The sequence below is a fragment of the Coptis chinensis genome, chromosome 9 (genome assembly GCF_015680905.1).
Source record: "Coptis chinensis isolate HL-2020 chromosome 9, ASM1568090v1, whole genome shotgun sequence".
NCBI classification, from domain to species: domain Eukaryota; kingdom Viridiplantae; phylum Streptophyta; class Magnoliopsida; order Ranunculales; family Ranunculaceae; genus Coptis; species Coptis chinensis.
This window is the reverse complement of record NC_141464.1, coordinates 68210621-68229232: the sequence shown is the minus strand read 5'-3', so window position 1 is coordinate 68229232 and position 18612 is coordinate 68210621. Positions and strand designations below refer to the sequence as shown.

At 37.5% G+C, this 18612-nt stretch overlaps 3 protein-coding genes across 6 annotated transcripts; 1 reads left to right on the top strand and 2 right to left on the bottom strand.

Annotated features, from left to right (window-relative positions):
* Positions 1–211: 211 nt before the first annotated feature.
* Positions 212–4514, top strand: FIE (Transducin/WD40 repeat-like superfamily protein). 2 transcript variants are annotated; one of them, XM_086582340.1, is made up of 12 exons: positions 212–509; positions 591–713; positions 1292–1372; positions 1453–1545; positions 1632–1707; positions 2076–2155; positions 2232–2303; positions 2524–2583; positions 3440–3536; positions 3824–3887; positions 4019–4078; positions 4197–4514. In XM_086582340.1, exons 1-12 carry the CDS (start codon positions 264–266, stop codon positions 4261–4263), a joined length of 1119 nt encoding a protein of 372 aa, XP_086438466.1. In that variant the 5' UTR covers positions 212–263; the 3' UTR covers positions 4264–4514. The 2 variants fall into 2 exon arrangements, with proteins under 2 accessions (XP_086438466.1, XP_086438467.1); XM_086582341.1 differs by having other exon boundaries at positions 266–509; positions 629–713.
* Positions 4515–5052: 538 nt separating this feature from the next.
* Positions 5053–6636, bottom strand: LOC147477585 (polyubiquitin). Its single transcript, XM_086582342.1, has 2 exons — positions 6194–6636; positions 5053–6109 (listed from the first exon to the last, which is right to left on the bottom strand). Exon 2 carries the CDS (start codon positions 6107–6109, stop codon positions 5192–5194), a length of 918 nt encoding a protein of 305 aa, XP_086438468.1. The 5' UTR covers positions 6194–6636; the 3' UTR covers positions 5053–5191.
* Positions 6637–7900: 1264 nt separating this feature from the next.
* On the bottom strand, positions 7901–18080 carry LOC147477584 (amino-terminal region of chorein). 3 transcript variants are annotated; one of them, XR_015207604.1, is made up of 20 exons: positions 17690–18012; positions 17524–17612; positions 17324–17433; positions 17180–17234; positions 16528–16616; positions 14794–14860; positions 14613–14675; positions 14351–14518; positions 14151–14244; positions 13963–14042; positions 13768–13843; positions 13561–13604; positions 13170–13237; positions 12249–12334; positions 11743–11897; positions 10299–11643; positions 9815–10098; positions 9106–9552; positions 8873–9029; positions 7901–8396 (listed from the first exon to the last, which is right to left on the bottom strand). XR_015207604.1 is itself a non-coding variant. In XM_086582385.1 (20 exons), exons 1-20 carry the CDS (start codon positions 17799–17801, stop codon positions 8092–8094), a joined length of 3654 nt encoding a protein of 1217 aa, XP_086438511.1. In that variant the 5' UTR covers positions 17802–18080; the 3' UTR covers positions 7901–8091. The 3 variants fall into 3 exon arrangements, 2 of the variants coding, with proteins under 2 accessions (XP_086438511.1, XP_086438512.1); XM_086582385.1 differs by having other exon boundaries at positions 9106–9312; positions 17690–18080; XM_086582386.1 differs by having other exon boundaries at positions 9106–9312; positions 17524–17600; positions 17690–17944.
* Positions 18081–18612: the final 532 nt, after the last annotated feature.

Genomic DNA, 18612 nt, shown 5'->3' with positions numbered 1-18612 from the left:
GGTTTAAATGCGTCCCGTCCTCATCTTCTCCTATTATTCATCCCTCTCCCTCTCAAAATCTCTCTTTTCTCAAGCTCCTCTCTCTCGCTTAGCTAAGTTTTATATATAGATAGTAGATAGTAGATAAAGATATCGATTAGAGAACAAAACTGAAGCCCATCCGCCACTTCACTAAATACTTAGTTGTCAGGCCCAAGCCCACGCGTGACTCATGCCAGAAATAGAGCCCCAATTAATTAATTTGGCTTCCATAATAATAAAAAATGGCTGCAAAAACAGCTCTAGGCTGTGAATCAGTAATAGGATCGCTAACCTCAACAAAGAAACAAGACTACAAAGTTACCAACAGACTCCAAGAAGGCAAACGCCCCATCTACGCTGTCGCTTTCAACTTCGTTGACTCTCGTTATTTCAACGTCTTTGCCACTGTTGGTGGTCATCGGGTGACTGTTTATCAGTGTCTTGATGGTGGGGTGATTGCTGTTTTACAGTCTTATGTTGATGAAGATGTAAGTTTTTTTGTAATTACTACACATTTTGTTATTTTTTTTTGAGCTGTTGACTGTGTTTAATGTTTTTTTATAGTTCAGAAGGATGAGTCGTTTTATACTTTGACTTGGGCATGTAGTACTGAAGGGAATCCGTTACTCGTTGCCGGTGGACTTAATGGTATTATGCGTGTTATTGATACCGGTAGCGAGAAAATACACAAGGTATTTATGTTTTTATTATGATCAAATGCAAGAATTTTTACCCAATTTATATATCATTTTGTATAAGCATTTAGTTTACTATGTGTGTATGACATTTATGGTCTCGTCCTCAGAAATTAAGCATCTAGGGTGTAGGCTCACCTCTAGCTTGAATTGATTTTAAGTTGGATTACATAATAGGGGGAGGATGAGGGCATGACTAAAACATATAAATGCGTTTTTCTCAATTATACAATTTTGTTAGCATGATCTTTTGTCATCAATTTATCTGTATCTTTAGCACGCCTTTAGTTTTTGTTAGTTTGTTATTGAACTAGTTAACACCCAATTGAGTTAACCCAAAGTCAGTAAGATTATTGTTTTTCTTTATTGCTGAATCGAATTTACAGATAGAAACAGTAATACGACTAACGAACCAGCAACGGAATTCTCTCTTTCTTCCCATAAAAGATCTTATACTTTATGGAACTGCAAATGGTTAAAATATTAATAGATTTTGTACCATATGGTCTGATTGTATTGTAATAACATCAAATTTATTATTGAAGTGATATCAGTACTTGTATGTGTGTTTGCAGAGTTTTGTTGGCCATGGGGACTCTATCAATGAGGTTAGAACTCAAGCACTGAAACCGTCCCTTGTGGTTTCTGCAAGCAAAGTGAGTACGCTCATCTGTCGGAGTTTTAAATCTTGATACCTTTATTTCTTTCAATCTGATGTATATTGAGTTTCAAACAGGATGAATCTGTTCGGCTATGGAATGTACATACCGGTATATGCATTCTAATATTTGCTGGCGCTGGTGGTCACCGGAACGAAGTCTTAAGCGTGGTAAGGCTAGTAAGATATTTCCATTTTTGTGCATCTATCAGCTATGGTACATGAAAATGATGCTCAAGGGGTATCTACTATTGCAGGATTTCCATCCTTCGGACATGTATCGAATTGCAAGTTGTGGCATGGACAACACTGTCAAGATCTGGTCGATGAAAGGTGGGCCAACTTGTTTTGGATGGTGCTTTGCTTTTTTTGGAGAGAATGATGTCTTCCCCTGACAATCTGAAGAGTTTATCCAACTTGACTATACATTGTGGGGACATATAAATTATAAAGTAATGTGCATCAGACATTCAGATTTATTTGTTTTTCATCTTAATCCCTAAAGTCAACAAGTATTTATAAGTGATTCATTCTATTGATTTGAACTGTTGGAATTTTACTTGATATGATCTTTGCACTATGGCTCATCTAAATGTCTGCTTTTAGGTTCTAGTGCACAACTTTGATGCACGAAATTCTATGGCATGTGAGCAAACTTGTAGATTGATAGTGTCCTTATTCTAGCATTGTCTTACTTGCAGAGTTCTGGACATATGTTGAGAAGTCTTTTACATGGACAGATCTTCCATCAAAGTTTCCCACAAAATATGTTCAATTCCCAGTAAGTATGAAAGATCTATTACATCCACATAAGCATGTGTCGTCCTCAATTTACTCAAGTGTTGTTTATGTTTCAGATATTGATAGCTTCGATCCACTCTAATTATGTTGACTGCAATAGATGGCTCGGTGATTTTATCCTATCAAAGGTGAAGAATATCTTGAATATTGGCCTTTGGTTTATGAAGATTTGTGAAATGTACTTTTTGTGACTTGAAAGAACAATGAATCGAGATGTTTGTGATGATACCCTTTCAATATCATTTTGTGTCCATGGTCTTTATGCACTGTGACGTTACCCCTAGCAAGATTTGCTTAATCAAACTAGAAAAATAAGATCCTGAATAGTACATCGGTTGAATGATACAGAGTGTGGACAATGAAATCGTCTTGTGGGAGCCAAAGACAAAGGAACAAAGTCCTGGGGAGGTAATATTCAATATCGTATAATTAACTATACATTCCTGCCAATTTCCCTCACATCTCTTATAAAAAAAGCACGTCAACAAAGGCATATTGATAAATTTGCAATTCACTCTGTATAAGGTTACAACTATTAACTGCTCTGTGTCCTTATTTTCTTTGTATGTCTTTGTCAAAGGCAAGATTTGAACCTTTGTTACCTAACATACCAAATGGTAATATGCCAGTAATGATATTATGTTATTTTATGCATGCTAAAAAATGCGATATTCATTTCCCAAAGCTTAGAGTGGCTTATGATAAAGATGTCTCACATCTTTATTGTTTTTCTGTATTGATTTTAACTGTAGATCTTTCTAATATACACGACTAGTGACTGACTGTAATCATGCAGTTGTAAGTAGGTTAAGTTACTTGAATTTAATCCGGGTTCTTGTTTAAGCTTTTCAAGTGTTGTTCTTACACAGACCTTTCTTCTTCTTCTTTTTTGGGTATTTGGGTTGTTTTATAATAGGTCTTAATGTGTAATTCATAACCGAGTAAAAATATTATTGTTAACTTCTATACCTATTTTATTTGTATGTGTTGTTTTTCTTAACTAATTCTGTAAAGTTTGTTTTGCTGTGGACGCCCTGTGTAATACAATTGGATTTTTTACGGACAAAAATTTTTAATGGGGAGATGACACTACTGGAAATTGACATAAGCCCTCCTTAAAATAAGTCCAGGGATCTGCCAAGTTGAGAACATAATTTCCATGAAAAGTTAGTCTTTTAGTAATGTCATATTAACTCTTGTTTTGTGTTTGAAACATTGTTATGCAAGTCAAGTTTTGACGAGTCTTCTTTCCTTTCCTTTGTAGAGCTCAGTTGATATCCTTCAAAAGTACCCTGTTCCTGAATGTGATATTTGGTTCATCAAATTCTCGTGTGATTATCATTACAAAGCAGCAGCAATAGGTAAAGTTCCGGGTGTAATGCTTTTATATGCAATGAGTTATTTATCATAACCAGGGCTTTAGAGAGTTGGGTACTGAGTCTCAGCTTGGGCGCCTGATTGTGTATATTCATGGTTGGTGCGACCTTCACGCTTGTGCATTACAATAGTCTATCTGATGCATATCCATAAACTTACGCTTGTTAATCAATTCCAGATGATTCTTGTCTTGATTCCAGATTTCTCACAAGGAGGTGCATTTGTTAAGTTTCATATATCTGTTTTGGCCATTGCCAAATGTGTTTTTTAGGTAATAGGGAAGGCAAGATTTTCGTATGGGAACTCCAGTCAAGCCCGCCAGCTCTTATAGCGAGGTACAAATTGTTTTTCTCAGTTGTGTCATTCTGCTCAATATCACCACAGTTTTACTGTGTTTGGGCAGTTGGGTTTTGTGTGTGGGAGTTGAATACACCATCCAGCATAACACAATTGCTACACATTTCAGGCTATCGAATCAACACTCTAAATCTCCAATTAGGCAAACTGCCATGTCTTTTGATGGAAGGTAAGACCCCGTTGCTTTAGTTGAACCCTTGTATACAGAGTTCTTTCAGTATTACAACTCAATGCAGTAAATACTAAAAAAACTTGTAACTCCTTGTCTCCATTTCCATACGATGCAGCACCATCCTTGCTTGCACCGAGGAGGGACAAATCTGGCGATGGGATGCATGTAATTCTCAAACATGATTCTCCATAGTGAAGTAAAGAGTAGAGAGAGTGCTTACAGCATGACAAATTGAAAACGTCACTTGATCTTTTGGCCACTGCTAGATACAAGCTAATGATCAAAGCAATTATTTACCATGTGAGAAAAGTGAAATACATTTCACAAGTTCATTTATATGTAACTATTACCTTATAGAGAAATCATGTGATCTAGATTCTTAAAATTGTAATGATGCATTGTGCCAAATCAAATTTGTGTGCTTGTTTATTCAGTCATGGATCTCAATCCGCAGCAAGAGGTTATCTTTGCAAGTTTTTTTTTTTTTTTTTTTTTTTTTTTTGCTAGGTTATAACATATTACAATGCACAAGCTCAACTAAGGGCAGAATAGCTGACAAAAACACCATCTCATTAATCACCACTAACTAGTCGGAACCCAAATAACCACTAAATAGAAATATTATCGGAAAAACATGCGCCTAGAAAGATTTTCAATTGCTACCGAGTACTAACTACGAAGTCGTGGAGAAAGTTTTACAATGAAATATAATTCGAGAAGTGACTGTTGTTGGTGCCACAGATTTCAAATTCTTATAAATTCTTATAATTCTACACAGATTCTCCATTAATCTAGTAGTGAGCGGAGAGAACGATCTAAGCTGAGGTGGCACTCTTTTTTCTAACTCCCACTGCTTTGCAGTATACTCTAGTTTAATATCTAGAGCAATTCCCCTCACATTTTCTCAAGATGATCAAGGTGAACTGAATTCCAGCATTTTAGAGATAAATATAGCAGGGCAAGAGATGATATGGTAGGAACCAATTTTTATTCACAGGCGCTAGGGCCTAACAAAGTTCTTGCAAACCAAAGACACTTAACATACCAGAAACATAAACAGTGCCATTGCACAGACACTAACACAGATCATTGAAAACACAAACAACAATTTCAAAATCCACCACGAAGACGAAGGACAAGATGGAGAGTCGACTCCTTCTGGATGTTATAGTCAGCAAGGGTACGACCATCCTCCAACTGCTTTCCTGCAAAAATCAACCTTTGCTGGTCTGGAGGAATACCTTCCTTGTCCTGGATCTTAGCCTTGACATTATCAATTGTATCCGAGCTCTCAACCTCCAGGGTGATGGTCTTTCCAGTCAGGGTCTTGACAAAAATCTGCATACCACCACGAAGACGCAACACCAAATGCAAGGTAGATTCCTTCTGAATGTTATAATCAGCAAGGGTACGACCGTCTTCCAATTGCTTCCCTGCAAAGATCAACCTCTGCTGGTCTGGTGGAATACCCTCCTTGTCCTGAATCTTTGCCTTGACGTTGTCGATGGTGTCGGAACTCTCCACCTCCAAAGTAATAGTCTTTCCAGTCAACGTCTTCACGAAGATCTGCATACCACCACGGAGACGCAACACCAGATGAAGTGTAGACTCCTTCTGGATATTGTAATCAGCCAGGGTGCGACCGTCTTCCAACTGCTTACCAGCAAAGATCAACCTCTGCTGGTCTGGTGGGATTCCTTCCTTGTCCTGGATCTTGGCCTTAACATTATCGATGGTGTCAGAACTCTCCACCTCCAAAGTGATGGTCTTTCCAGTCAGAGTCTTCACGAAGATCTGCATGCCTCCCCTCAAACGGAGAACCAAGTGAAGGGTAGACTCTTTTTGGATATTGTAATCCGCAAGAGTACGCCCGTCCTCAAGTTGCTTCCCTGCAAAGATCAAACGTTGCTGGTCTGGGGGTATTCCTTCTTTATCCTGGATCTTGGCCTTAACGTTGTCGATTGTGTCTGAGCTCTCCACCTCTAAGGTGATGGTCTTTCCGGTTAGAGTTTTCACGAATATCTGCATCTGTAATAATAATAATAATCAATAAAATTTTACTAGCTAGCTAGAATTTTTTTAAAAAAAAATCTAATGGAAACTAGCTATTACCTTAACAAATGGGAGGAAAAAGGCTTTGGTTTTGCAAAGGAAAGAATTGTAATGAAGAATGAATGAAGAAAAGGTGTGGGAGAGGGTTAGATTTATAGGAAAAGGATGCCGACTTAATCACGCAAAATACGAACCCGTGAAGGAAACTACCTGCAATGGTTTAACTAATTAGGTGATGACACGTGTAAAGTATGACCTGTTCCTATTGTTATCCACGCCCATAGATTTGGAATCTTTCTGGAGTACTGGACGCGCTAGGTTTCTTTTTTTTTTTTTGTTAGGTTAGAAATCGTTCAAGTATTCGGTGGTTTGGAAGTATTGTATCTTTTGCTTAATCTCTGGTCCATTACTACTTAGCGTCTTAGCTAATAAGTTGAAGTTGTTGTTTTTTAAAGAGTTCTAATTTGCGTACGCTCCTGTTGAGCGAGACAAGCTTAGGCAAGTAGCTTTCGGTGCTAATGGAATGAATCTGGACCATACAAAGTGTATGCGTGGTGATGTCTTAGCTAGATATATTTCTATAATATAGTCCGCACAGATGTCTGTTTTAGTACGATAAATGATTAGGAATTGGATTATTAAAGAATGACTAGCCCACATCTTCCTCAATAATGTTCTTGATATGATGAAAGTCATGAAACAAGGTGTTTTTAGGACCGAGGCCCAAAATTTCGATATCGGTTAATATATCGGTGTATCTAAAAACCAATATATATCAGTTATATTAGTTTTTTTGGTGACCAGTCCAAACTATTTAAAATATCATATATATCGGACATATAATATCAGAAATATATCGAAAATATATTAGAAATATCGGATTTATATTTAAAAATTGTCAAAAAATCAACCGATATATATCGATTATATCAGCAATATAAAATTTCATATCAAAAATTTCGATATATCTTGGAAAAAAAGATTCAATATTCGGTAGATATATATCGAAAATATCGATATTGGTGTACTAATTTATCGAGATATATCAACGAGATATCGAATATCTCGGCGATATTTTGAGCCATGTTTAGTACTAGCCAAAAAAAGGTCCACTTTTTTGGCACCCCCTGTCACAATAAAATAATGGTGTTTGTGAGTTGTGAATTTGTGATATTGACAGATTCCATAACCATACCCGATCTCACGGGTGAGGGCCTAAAGGTTACATGTGTTCGTTCATTGACTTCATTCAGCAGTTCACTAGACCATGGACTGGGCCAGAAGCATGGTACACTTCATAAAAGTTACTCCACAATGCAATCTTCTGAGAAAGTTACCCATCGAACCAACTGACTCTATAATGCTTATTGACTTGCTGAGTTGCTGGTAACTGTCAATGATTTCATGAAGAAACAGCTGAACTGTACTCTTCAAGTGAACAAAGCACTGACAATAATTACACACGTACATCTTTCTAAGCAGAATGGATATTGAAATGTTTTGATAATTTGATTGGATGCAATAGATTTTTTTCAACTTGTTTCTAACAGGTGGAAACGAGGGTAACTAGTAGGTGAAGTACTACTGATATTGGTGGAAAAGATCATAATGCCGAAGAAGGGGGTTGGGCTGTCTCGTGCCGTCTTCCTAGTATTTGGATGACTAATAATGGAGTAATGGACACATGTATCAATGGGTTACTTTCAGAGTACTGCACAACCATGTAACAATTTAATAAAGCAACAGATATCTTAGGGTGAACAGATATTTAACAAGAATCAAATAATGAAATTAAGTCATTCAAATAGATATACAAACTTTTTCATTTTCATTTTTCCCTATTACTGCCTGTTTGTTACAAACTCAACCTGTATTTCTATTAATGTTATTATATACAGAAAGAATATGGTTGGAGAACTTTCAATCCCCAACCTAGTAAAGCTTACAAAAATAGCCACTCAAATTTGAGTCCGTAATTTCGCCAGTAAAATCTGCATACCCTCTATATTCTGACAAAGTTGTTTCATATCAGAGATACTTCTTGAAGAAATTTTTTGACTACTGATTTCATCAACGAGAGTTGTGCACTTAGCCTGTGAATCTAAAACCGCCTCCTCGAGAGAAGCTACTGTGGATACCAAGCTCTGATGTGAGCTTGGACTTTTACTGATCATATCTGGAATTGGTGCACACCTGGCAGTGCCAACCGTACTGTGCCTGCTATGCTTTTCTTGGATAAATATCTTATCCAATCCCTCACTTCCTGCAAATCATATTGTTAACTAGTTTGAAATCATCCCTTGGAGATGTACAGAAATAAAATTAACCTAAAGAGCAAATAGTCTTGGAAGATCCGGAATCTCTACCCGCGTCCTATACACCTGGGTACCATTCCCAGATTCCAATCTCTTAATTAGGTGGATCAATTTACAGAGCAAACAATATAGAACGGTAGGCAATCGTGCTCACACAAGACATCAAAACCAGAGGATTTTGAAAAGCAAGAACAAACCAATTACACAATAGCCTGGGTGCCTAACTATTTGCAGGTGTACGCCTTTAAGGTGCCATATGGAGTATAGATGTGCTGCTTGTTTAAAACTTTAGGTTATCTTAGCATTAGAACTCATCAAGGATCCATTAAATGTATATATTTTCTCAATTTGAGTTGCTATTAACATGCTTATCAACAATACTATATATCGCTGAATAAAAAAACAATATTATATATAATATTACCGAGGTTGCTAAGTTGGTCTATGGCTGCCTGCCCAATGGATGTATCTAGCTTAAGCACCCGCAGAATACCAGCAGCAATCCGACCCATTGACTCAACTTCAGACTTGCACAGTACAGTAAGGTGTTGCAATTCCTCTTTGGTGGCAACTGCCTCAATCTACAAAGTAGGAATCTGTTCAAAATTGTTCAAAATTTAAATAACAAATGGAACATTTTGTAGAGTGTATATATACCGGTTGCTTGACTGAGAATTTCAAGTTCTCCACAACCCAATCAGGCATCACAACACTATCACTACCATCAGATACTACCATCCTAACTTCAAGATCTACCCCACCAGAATTCATGGTGTTACTTTTGATCCCTGTTAAATGTGTGCCAGTTTGATGGATGTCCTTCTTGGATTGGGGCTTCAAGACCTGCAGGCCCTCGATACCAACCTACCAGCACCCTCAGAAGTTAGAGAAACATAACAAGCAATGCAAGCCAAAGAGGATGAGGATAGTCATAAGGGTTATTGGAATCACTAAAAAGTAAACAAAAGGATATTAGTGTCTTCACAGGATCTTGCACCACAAGCCTCTTGGAATTCGGCCATTAATATCACATTATTGTGAACCCGGCCCATCTTTCTAGACAGCCAACAAATTGCACAAGAACCGTGCAAGATCTGTTGATTTCTGAGAAACTACATATAGTAAGGCCGTGATCATGTTTGGCAGCTTCAAATCAATCATACAACCAAGAGGATGATTTCATGCAATACAATAGTCAATTACTAAGAATATTTGGTAATTTTATTCACGGATAGAACTTGAAGAATTAATTATTTCAATCTTCTTGGAAATGATATAAATATGCAGCTGATTTTCGACATGGATTTTTAAAATATCAAGTCATACTTAGTTTAGAGATAGATAAGGTACTTAACAAAATGCTCACCGTAACCAATTCAACAGGGTATTTCTGCATCATAAATGATTTCCCTATGCCGTTGATAGCATTTTTTGGGTTGCTTTTTGCTTTGACTAGCAAACTCTGAAACATAGTGTGCCAACACTTTTCCTCTCTGCTCATATCCTCCCCGTCAAACCACCACCTTTCGGCAATCTCCTGTGCACCTTCAAGGGCAAATAACCAATCTATTAATTCTATGGACAAATCCACATCATCTGGCTTCCCCAATTCTAGAAAACCACTGCCATCCCCAACAGCAGAACTCCCATCTGATATCACAAAAGAAGAAAGATATTTAACTATCAGTTTTAGGGAAAACTGCAATCAAATAGCCAGCTACAAAAGTGTGCAATCAAAAATTATTACACCAAATTTTTTTCACATTTTTTTTTCAAGGCTAAAGTACTACAATAAAAGTAACATTTGAAGATAATTCAAACAACATGCTCAGAGTTTTAGTGCACCATACTTTCGTCAATCTCATCCTTAACAAGAGGTGAAGCTCTTAGAAGCTTTGAAAGTGGCCCAGCTGATAAGTTTTTCAACCCTTTTAAAAGCCCTTCTCCAGGACCACCATCTGGCCCCAGTATACCAAACCTATGAAGCAATGCTTCGGCATAATTCATTCCACCACCAAGACGTACCCCTGCAACCTTGGCAGACACACTCAAGGTATGACACTCTGTATCTCGTGCATTATACGGCACTACATGCTCCACTTTTATCTCCAAAAATGGAACAGGACATCTCAAACCATTTGTATGATGCCTGCCTCTATTATTAATCCAAAAGACAGTTTTCATGTGTGGGTGTCCATTCCCAGCCATCAGCGGGACACGTCCAATGGGAATCTCTATTACAACATTCTCTCGGACCAAGTATCCATCTGCATCTGCATCTGCACAATCGACTCGTATATTCTCCCAACATACATTGGATGTAACTGCCATTGCACCACCTAAGGTTCTATGACTAGCTTTAACAAATAGATCTTCACCAACAAATTGAACCAAGGGCGTCCCCTCAATATTTGAGGTAGAAGCTTCCAAGAATCTAAGTTGAAGATCTTCCAATTGTAAACTCACTGCTGTATCACTGGGAACCTTTTCAATCAGCTTCCCTCCCAAGAATTCCATTTTACTGGTCTCCTCTCTGTTACTTTTCGCAACCATCGCTATCTTCTCACTGACTCTACCCAAATAGGCATAAAGATCCAGAACGAAAAACAACTGCTCAACGGAAGTGTTAGATAAGTATTGTTGGCAGTAAACTCCAATTCTGACAATACCACCAGGAGGAGGAATACTTTTTATGGGACTCCCATCTGCCGTTGCCATAGCTGCCTCAATACAGACTTCGTTCAGTTCAACACATCTCCATAGGCCGGGGGACCAATCGGGCAAACTCTGGCATTCCGTTAAGGAACTGCAGGTTTCAAGAGACAAACTAAGTTTTGAAGCTCGGGTGGTCCATTTTTTCAGGCTGGCATCGATTGGTTGGCCCTCCCAGAGAGAAAAGCAAGCAGGATCCTTGTCCAGGTTCAATAGCTGGAGTTCTAATGCAGGTGACTCTGAGAATAACAAATCCTCAACATGAAGCCTTGCTCCAGAAAAGGAACTCAGCGAAACATTGTTCCCATTGATACCAAAGTTGTTAGATTTCCCAGAATCCAGAAAAACGGTCAGATCTAACTTTTTGAGAGTGAATACAAGAAAATCAATTGAGGAGTCTGGTAAAACAGCACCAGGATTCACTACAATTCCATCTGCTAAGAAGGAGGAGATTCTCAAGCAAGCTTCCTCTTGAAGATTTATCTTAGGAACAAAAACAAGAGCGAGTGAAAAGCGAGATAAGGAAATTAGACTTAGTTAACAAATAAAATCACATCAGAGTGAAACTTTGGTTTGACATACCGTAAGAGGCTGGCAATCAATGACTGTTTTTGAAGCAAAAGCTGGAGGCATTGGTGAAGGCTTCATCTGTAGAGAATGGAGGCAAACTAAAGGAATGCTGTCATTCAGCGGCTGCTGGTCTCCAAGAGGATAAATTGGAGGGCAAAAATTTTCAGCTGTTCAAACAGGAAACCACTTATCAGATTAAATCCATTTAAAAAACAGATTACTTTAAACGGGGTATAAAATATCAACAAGAGTCAAGAAGCATCAGCTTATTGTGTAATCATTTCGTGTCAAGAAGCATCAGCTTATTGTGTAACCCTACATAAAAAAGACTCCATTTTATAGAAGTTGAATGTCAAAACTGAGAACCCATGAGATCCCACGACTTTAGTGCAAGGTGGTCATACTTCACTACAATTTGTTTATCAGGTTATCAAGGACAGTCGGACACCAAATTTTGTTCCATCCTGTGCTTTATTCATACAATTATTTGTAACGCAGATGACCAAGCTAGGAAATACCGAAGTCAGGAACATGCAGAGAATCGTGTGTAACAGCCTGCATTGAAGGTTGAACCAAGGTGCAGGGAGGGCGCGAAAAGGTATCCCTGCATTGCCACAAAATATGTGTAAAGATACCATCGCTGAAAGTAATGGTTATTATTACAGCAAAACATGGCTTTTGTCATTCTCCATTGGACTAGATTAAAGACAATAATATAAAGTCCAATTTTTTTGAAGAAACTCATATTATTATGGTATGAAAATTGGAAGGCCTGCATTGCCTGAGGTGTGAGGCATAAGGAAATGCACAGGGTTTACTAAGAGTTTATGTTTATGAGAGTTGTGATATTATCAAAGATAAGATTTTGTGCGATTTTAATTAGTGGTTGTTTAAAGTTGATTTATGAATTGCGTTAGCATTGTAATACTCCTTAGGCTCGTTGAGGTTCTGGTTGCATAGTGCACAAACTAGACAGTTGAACACTTGTTTTCAAGTTCATCTATCTCACTTTATTTCTTCTCCTCTTTCCTTTCCCATTTCCTTTGGACTACCAAAAACAAAATCCTCTTTATAGCCTATGATGCTTGAAGTGGGTTTTGCTAAAGTATGGCGCATTCTACGCTGGTCTAGGGCTCTAGGCACAAACCAAAGTGCAAAAAGTCATACACCAACCAGCCCACTTGAGCGGCTACAGACATATCCCAGATACCTCACCTCACTTCAAGTTACTTGTCAGTTAGCACCTAGACTAAACAGGTCGTACCATAAGAAAATAGTATTATCATTAAGTGATAGCGATTTTACTTTCTGCATGAGTCTTATGCTGTTAGAATGTTGATGCTCATCAACATTCTAACAGCGTAAGACTCATGCAGAAAGTAAAATCACTATAACTTACAAGCCACATGGATACTGAACACAAAGACATCACAGTGTACCTTAAAAACAGTCCACCAATAGCAATCTTTGACAAGTTTTTAGTGTTCCCTCCATCAGATACACTTGCCTGCAAGAACAGCACGGGTAAGCAACAGAAGTTGGAGATGAAAGGAATAATAACGCCCAAAAATTACAGACTCTAAACAATACCAGAATACCCCTGTTCGATTGAGCAGCAGAGATAGGAAAGCTCAAGCTTTGAAGGAGAGTAATAGTAAAACGAGGACATTAATATACACCTGTTCTAACTCACAACTGGGACATCTTACAAGAAAAGCCAAACGTGCAAATCCAGGGTGATAACAACTATATAAGACATGTTGAGTTCTTAAACTCCCCCCCACACACACACACAAAACCATAAGCAATCTAGTGGTTATTGAACCATACCCGAGAAAAGAAGAGTGACTGCATCAAAAGCTCCAGCTGGAACTCTGAAATCAAATTAAATCCAGACTCAATTGACTTTCTACGATAAATCAACTGCAAGGAAATGTAACTCAGAGGATACATAGAGAGATGAAAACAGTATCGTAATATAAATGTTGTTATAAAAACAAATGAAAGGACAGTGATATGATTCAGAAGAATACAAACCAGCATCTTTAATGCAGAGAAATATATGGTCTACTACAATGGAGACGATAGAGAGTCCAGCTGCTTCAGTACACCGCTGCCAGGATTAGGATAAACATGCCCCATAAGAAACAATTCATTTCACAAAAATTTGAAGGAACACAATTTGTTTGATGAATTTCCCATAAACTGAAGGAATAAAGCATAAAACTAAACCTCTTGAGAAATCGGGCCCACGTCTCCTCTATTAAGACACACATAAAACCCTGTCATGAAACGCAGAAGAGCACGGAGACCTGACGGAATTTTTAGAGCAAACAAAAAATAAAAAATAAGAAACATACCCACATCAATGCCAACAGAATAAGAAAAGACAAATGAAGGCACCAAGAACACAAGCTCACCGGGTTCACTCAGAGCAGGACAAATAGCTTCGGTAACATGCAGCTGAACCTCAAGTCCTAGTGGACTGTTTAACTCAGTCCTTTGCACAGTGATCTGATCATGTATATATCAGCTACTTCAAAAATAATACAATGAATGAAATCCAAAAATATGTTCAAGGTAAGTTGCCTCAAAAACAAAAAAAAACTAATTTTCATACATGAGCCTGTCCTGATATTCCTTCCAAAAAACGTTCACCCCCAAAAAACACTCGTTTCGCACCATCATCATCCCGTCTTGCTCCATTTTTTGAGCCCATCAAATCAGCATCGGTGAACATATCCGGATGAGGCAGGAGGTCTACAGACAACGATTCCCATTCCAGTTTCTGGTGATAATATATAATGGCAACAGTGGAAGTATCAATGCAGAATAAGAGTATTTTATACAATTAGCAAGGAAAATGGAGTGTAGATAATTACCTTGAATACGTATATGCACTTTTTATTGTAGGAGAAGTCTCTTGCCTCTTTAAGGCTCACAACCTGTTGATATGAAAGAAATGTTAAAAAGTGGATCTTCTCACAGACACAGGATGAAATCAACGAAGAACCTATCATTTGACAGGTGAAATCACCATGATATGCAAGAATAAGAAACAACCTGCCAATTTTCATTTGTAGTATACAGCACTAGGTTGCGCATTGTGATAGAAGCCAGAGGAGAAGCCCTGCTCATAGAAGTATAAAATAAGTTAAAATAGAAAGCAACAAGCGATAACATAAATCTAGAATGCACCTCCTTGATGGAGTGAAGGGATACTTTGGGGATTCATTATTTCATGCTTAATCTAAGGAATGGAAATTTCAGAAAGGAAATACTCCTTATAACAAATTTGAATTTCACTTTAGAGTAAAGTAGATCCATAAAGAATATAACACACCATTTTTTACCTTCCTCTTTAATGCTATGTAAAGTATTGTCAAACAGTAAGGGAAACAGATTCTTGATTCCAAACAGTTGAAATACGAAGCATGTACCCAATTTAAGCCTAGTGTATCATCAAAAGAGTCTTTGATCCTATTCTCTCCAACTTGTCCAACTTGAGTACTCAACCACTAGACTAAATTCGATTACAAGCCCAAAAGGTTCTCTTTAGTTAACCCGTTTCCCATGTACTAGATGTCACCCATCTATCATCATCATCATCTTCTTCTTCTTCCTTTTTTTTCTTTGTGGCCAATAAAACAACAATTTTATTGAAATGCGGGGTGATGGAGAAGGTCACACTACAACCCATGGTACAAACAAAGTACATCAAAGTACCACAATCATTACAGCTTCCCAATTGCACAGAAGATCATTAAATATAATATAGTTCAAAAAATTCAAAGACAAATATGCAACTCCAAACCATAGACTTGATGTTGCATACCATGTCATCAAGGACTCTTTCTTATCTTCAAAACTCCTCCTGTTTCCCTCCAATCAAATCCATAAGTAGATGGCATGAAAAAAATCTCCCCATATTAGACAACCAGCAAGGTAAAGTCAAGAACACTTCCAATTTTTGAGAACGTTCACTAGAGTATCGGGTATAGCAACATGAGAATAACATGAAGAAAGAAACCATCTATCATCTTCTATTGTACTTTTGACTTTCGGAATCCAACTACTACTTTGTTAACTTGACAACATATCCACATTAAAACCATTGCCAAGTCAAAGCCAGCAGTATTCGATTGCCACGATCATGTTTTCATGGGATCGCAAACAAAAATTGAGAAATTTGTACACTTCAGTTGGCATGAAAAATCACACCGAAAAGACTCGGACTTACATATCTATTGTCCAACATAAAGACATGCTGTCAGTAGAGACGGCCAATCACCTGGGACTCTTTGTTTCTTAAAAAACCTTAGAAGTGGCATACCGTTTCTCAGTTGCATCTTTTGTCTTCACCAACCTGACAATGTTTTCCAAAGGATCCCCTGCTTCATTGGGAAACAAAATTGCTTTCCTATTATTACATTCCCCTATCTCTTATCCGGATCAAAATTACACATAGAACCTGAATTTCTTCCCTCTACTTTAAAATATCTTTGTCTCCTCTAATGGCTTTCCCCCACTATAAGGTGAGATTACTTTCATTATCGTATACTCCTTGTCCTCATTACATACTTCCAAGTTCCAACAATAAAAATAGTTTGGTTCAATGTGTCTAATTACCAATATAAGGCTCACATACATGACTACTGACAAACAAATCCAACCATTTATTATAATAACCTAAGTTACTGAAAACTGGAATGTACTGTATCACACAGGTATCACTAACAATCGACATGTCGACTGCACACAGTACTATTGAATGAAATATGAAGAATAACCAATTACCAAGTTGCACCGCCTTGCCGCCCAGCCCCTCCATGGGTTTCAATCAGGAGGTTTACAGTATCCACTACTAAGGTCATCCCATCTGCAATCTGAGAAGACAAACAAATTCAAGGTATTACCTCTATAAACAGCGAACAACCTACAAAGACTTAATATACACCCAAGATGGTGAAAGAGTAGCTTCCTAGTTCTAGCAATTGTGAGAGTGTGAGACCTATGTTGAAGAATATTTTTCATGTTCATAATGCTAAAAACAAATAACTTCAAACTATTACTCGCCAGAAACAAACATCTTCTTCTTGGATCATAAATCCATATGGAAAGTGCAACATGGTTTTCTATGTAAAGTGCATCCAGAAAGAGTCCATTTTTTATGTTGACACTTATACCATCGAACAATATATGTGCAATAATGGTGGACTTGTAGTAGCTTTTCTTGCAATTGTTTATTTTGCCTTCTTTCTATTTCTTTGCTTCCTTAAGTTGATTGGTTGTAATGAGGTGGGGGGCTAGGGGAAGTTGTTTCTTACTACTGACACTAGTCTTCGATGTAATTGGTTATGGTTACATCAATATTCAGCTAATACACCTCCTAAGACGAAACAAGTGATAGGCCCAAAATGCACAATACATAGAAAAATTAGCATAGTACCTTATCAGCAAATCCATAGCCACTACCCCTTGCGGAGCTAGTAGAAGAGTGTGCACTGTTTAACAAGCAAAACAAACCGATATAATACAGGAACATCACGAATTCTAACTCGAGCATTAATATAAGAAGAAAAAAATGTATTACCTATTTGCACTCCTACAAGCATCCGAATCCGAATTTTCCTCCAAAACCAAATCCAGCCTATCAATTTGAACCACAATCGGTTCCACTTGTACATTACTAACCGACGGCAGCTACAATAACACAAGAAAAAATTCATGAATCAGTAAAAAAAGAAAAATCTTAAACTCAGTAAAGTAAACAACACAAGTGGGATAATGTACCTTAATTTCCAACTTCCCTACTTTGGCGGTAGTAACATTTAATGCCGGAGGTAATCCAACACTTGAATGTAAAGCATCTCCATTTATATCTAAAACATTTTCCACATATATAATCAACAAATAAAATAAAAATAAACTTAAAATTCAACAAAATTTAGTCGTTTACCTAAATTAGAGAGCTGGACAGTTCTACCCTGCAACTTAAACTGATCTCTAGAGAAAGATTTTAGCCAGTACTTTAATGTATACTCTAATGCTCTAGCTAGTATTGATTCCATTTTATAAACTTCTACCAAAACAGTTATGAAACTGAACTAATAATATACAGATCTATAATAAATTATCAGGAGATTGGAAAACTGGAAACCGGAGGTGGTTTTTGAAAAAGGTGGGACTGGTTTTTCCAGTTTATTTTTTTTAGGAGGGAATCTGAGAATAGTGTGCTTTCGGTGTGAGGAGAGAGAAAGGTTGATTACGTGCGCCGTGCGTGAAGGGAAAAAACAGGGGTGTGGCACGTGTGAGAGAAATGGCATTTTTTCGCCTGCTCATTTTGTCCTGACGAAACACGGAACACCCAACATCGACATCAATTATGTCAAAAACTTCGGTTTTTCAGCTGACCAAAATAAAAAAACGTCACGTATGTACAAAATGCTACCCGTTCTCTAGAAAACAGTAATGTTCAGCGCCTCGGTAACACTTAATAATGGATCCGAGGAGAATTATAGAGCTGTATTAAACAATTTTATAAGGTGGTCTACCACTTGCTTTATATCGAGTCTTACTTAACACTTAAAGGCACTAGCTAGGTTTCGTACATGGTTCTCTTTTTATTTTTCGTAATTGGCTCACATAGTTGATGCCTTGATTCTACGATTAGGAATTTATACAGAACTAAAAATTACAAAATTTGAATGCCTTTTTTCAATGTATATTACACTTTGACAAATTCCATGGGCGCAGGAAGTTCTAAAGTTCAACTTCATAATAAGAGAGGCGAAATCATTTTGTCCACAGAGCCCATTGGTCTAAATAATGAGCATTCGTTCCTCGCTTTCTGATCCAACAGTATTAACTGGTCGCCAGAAG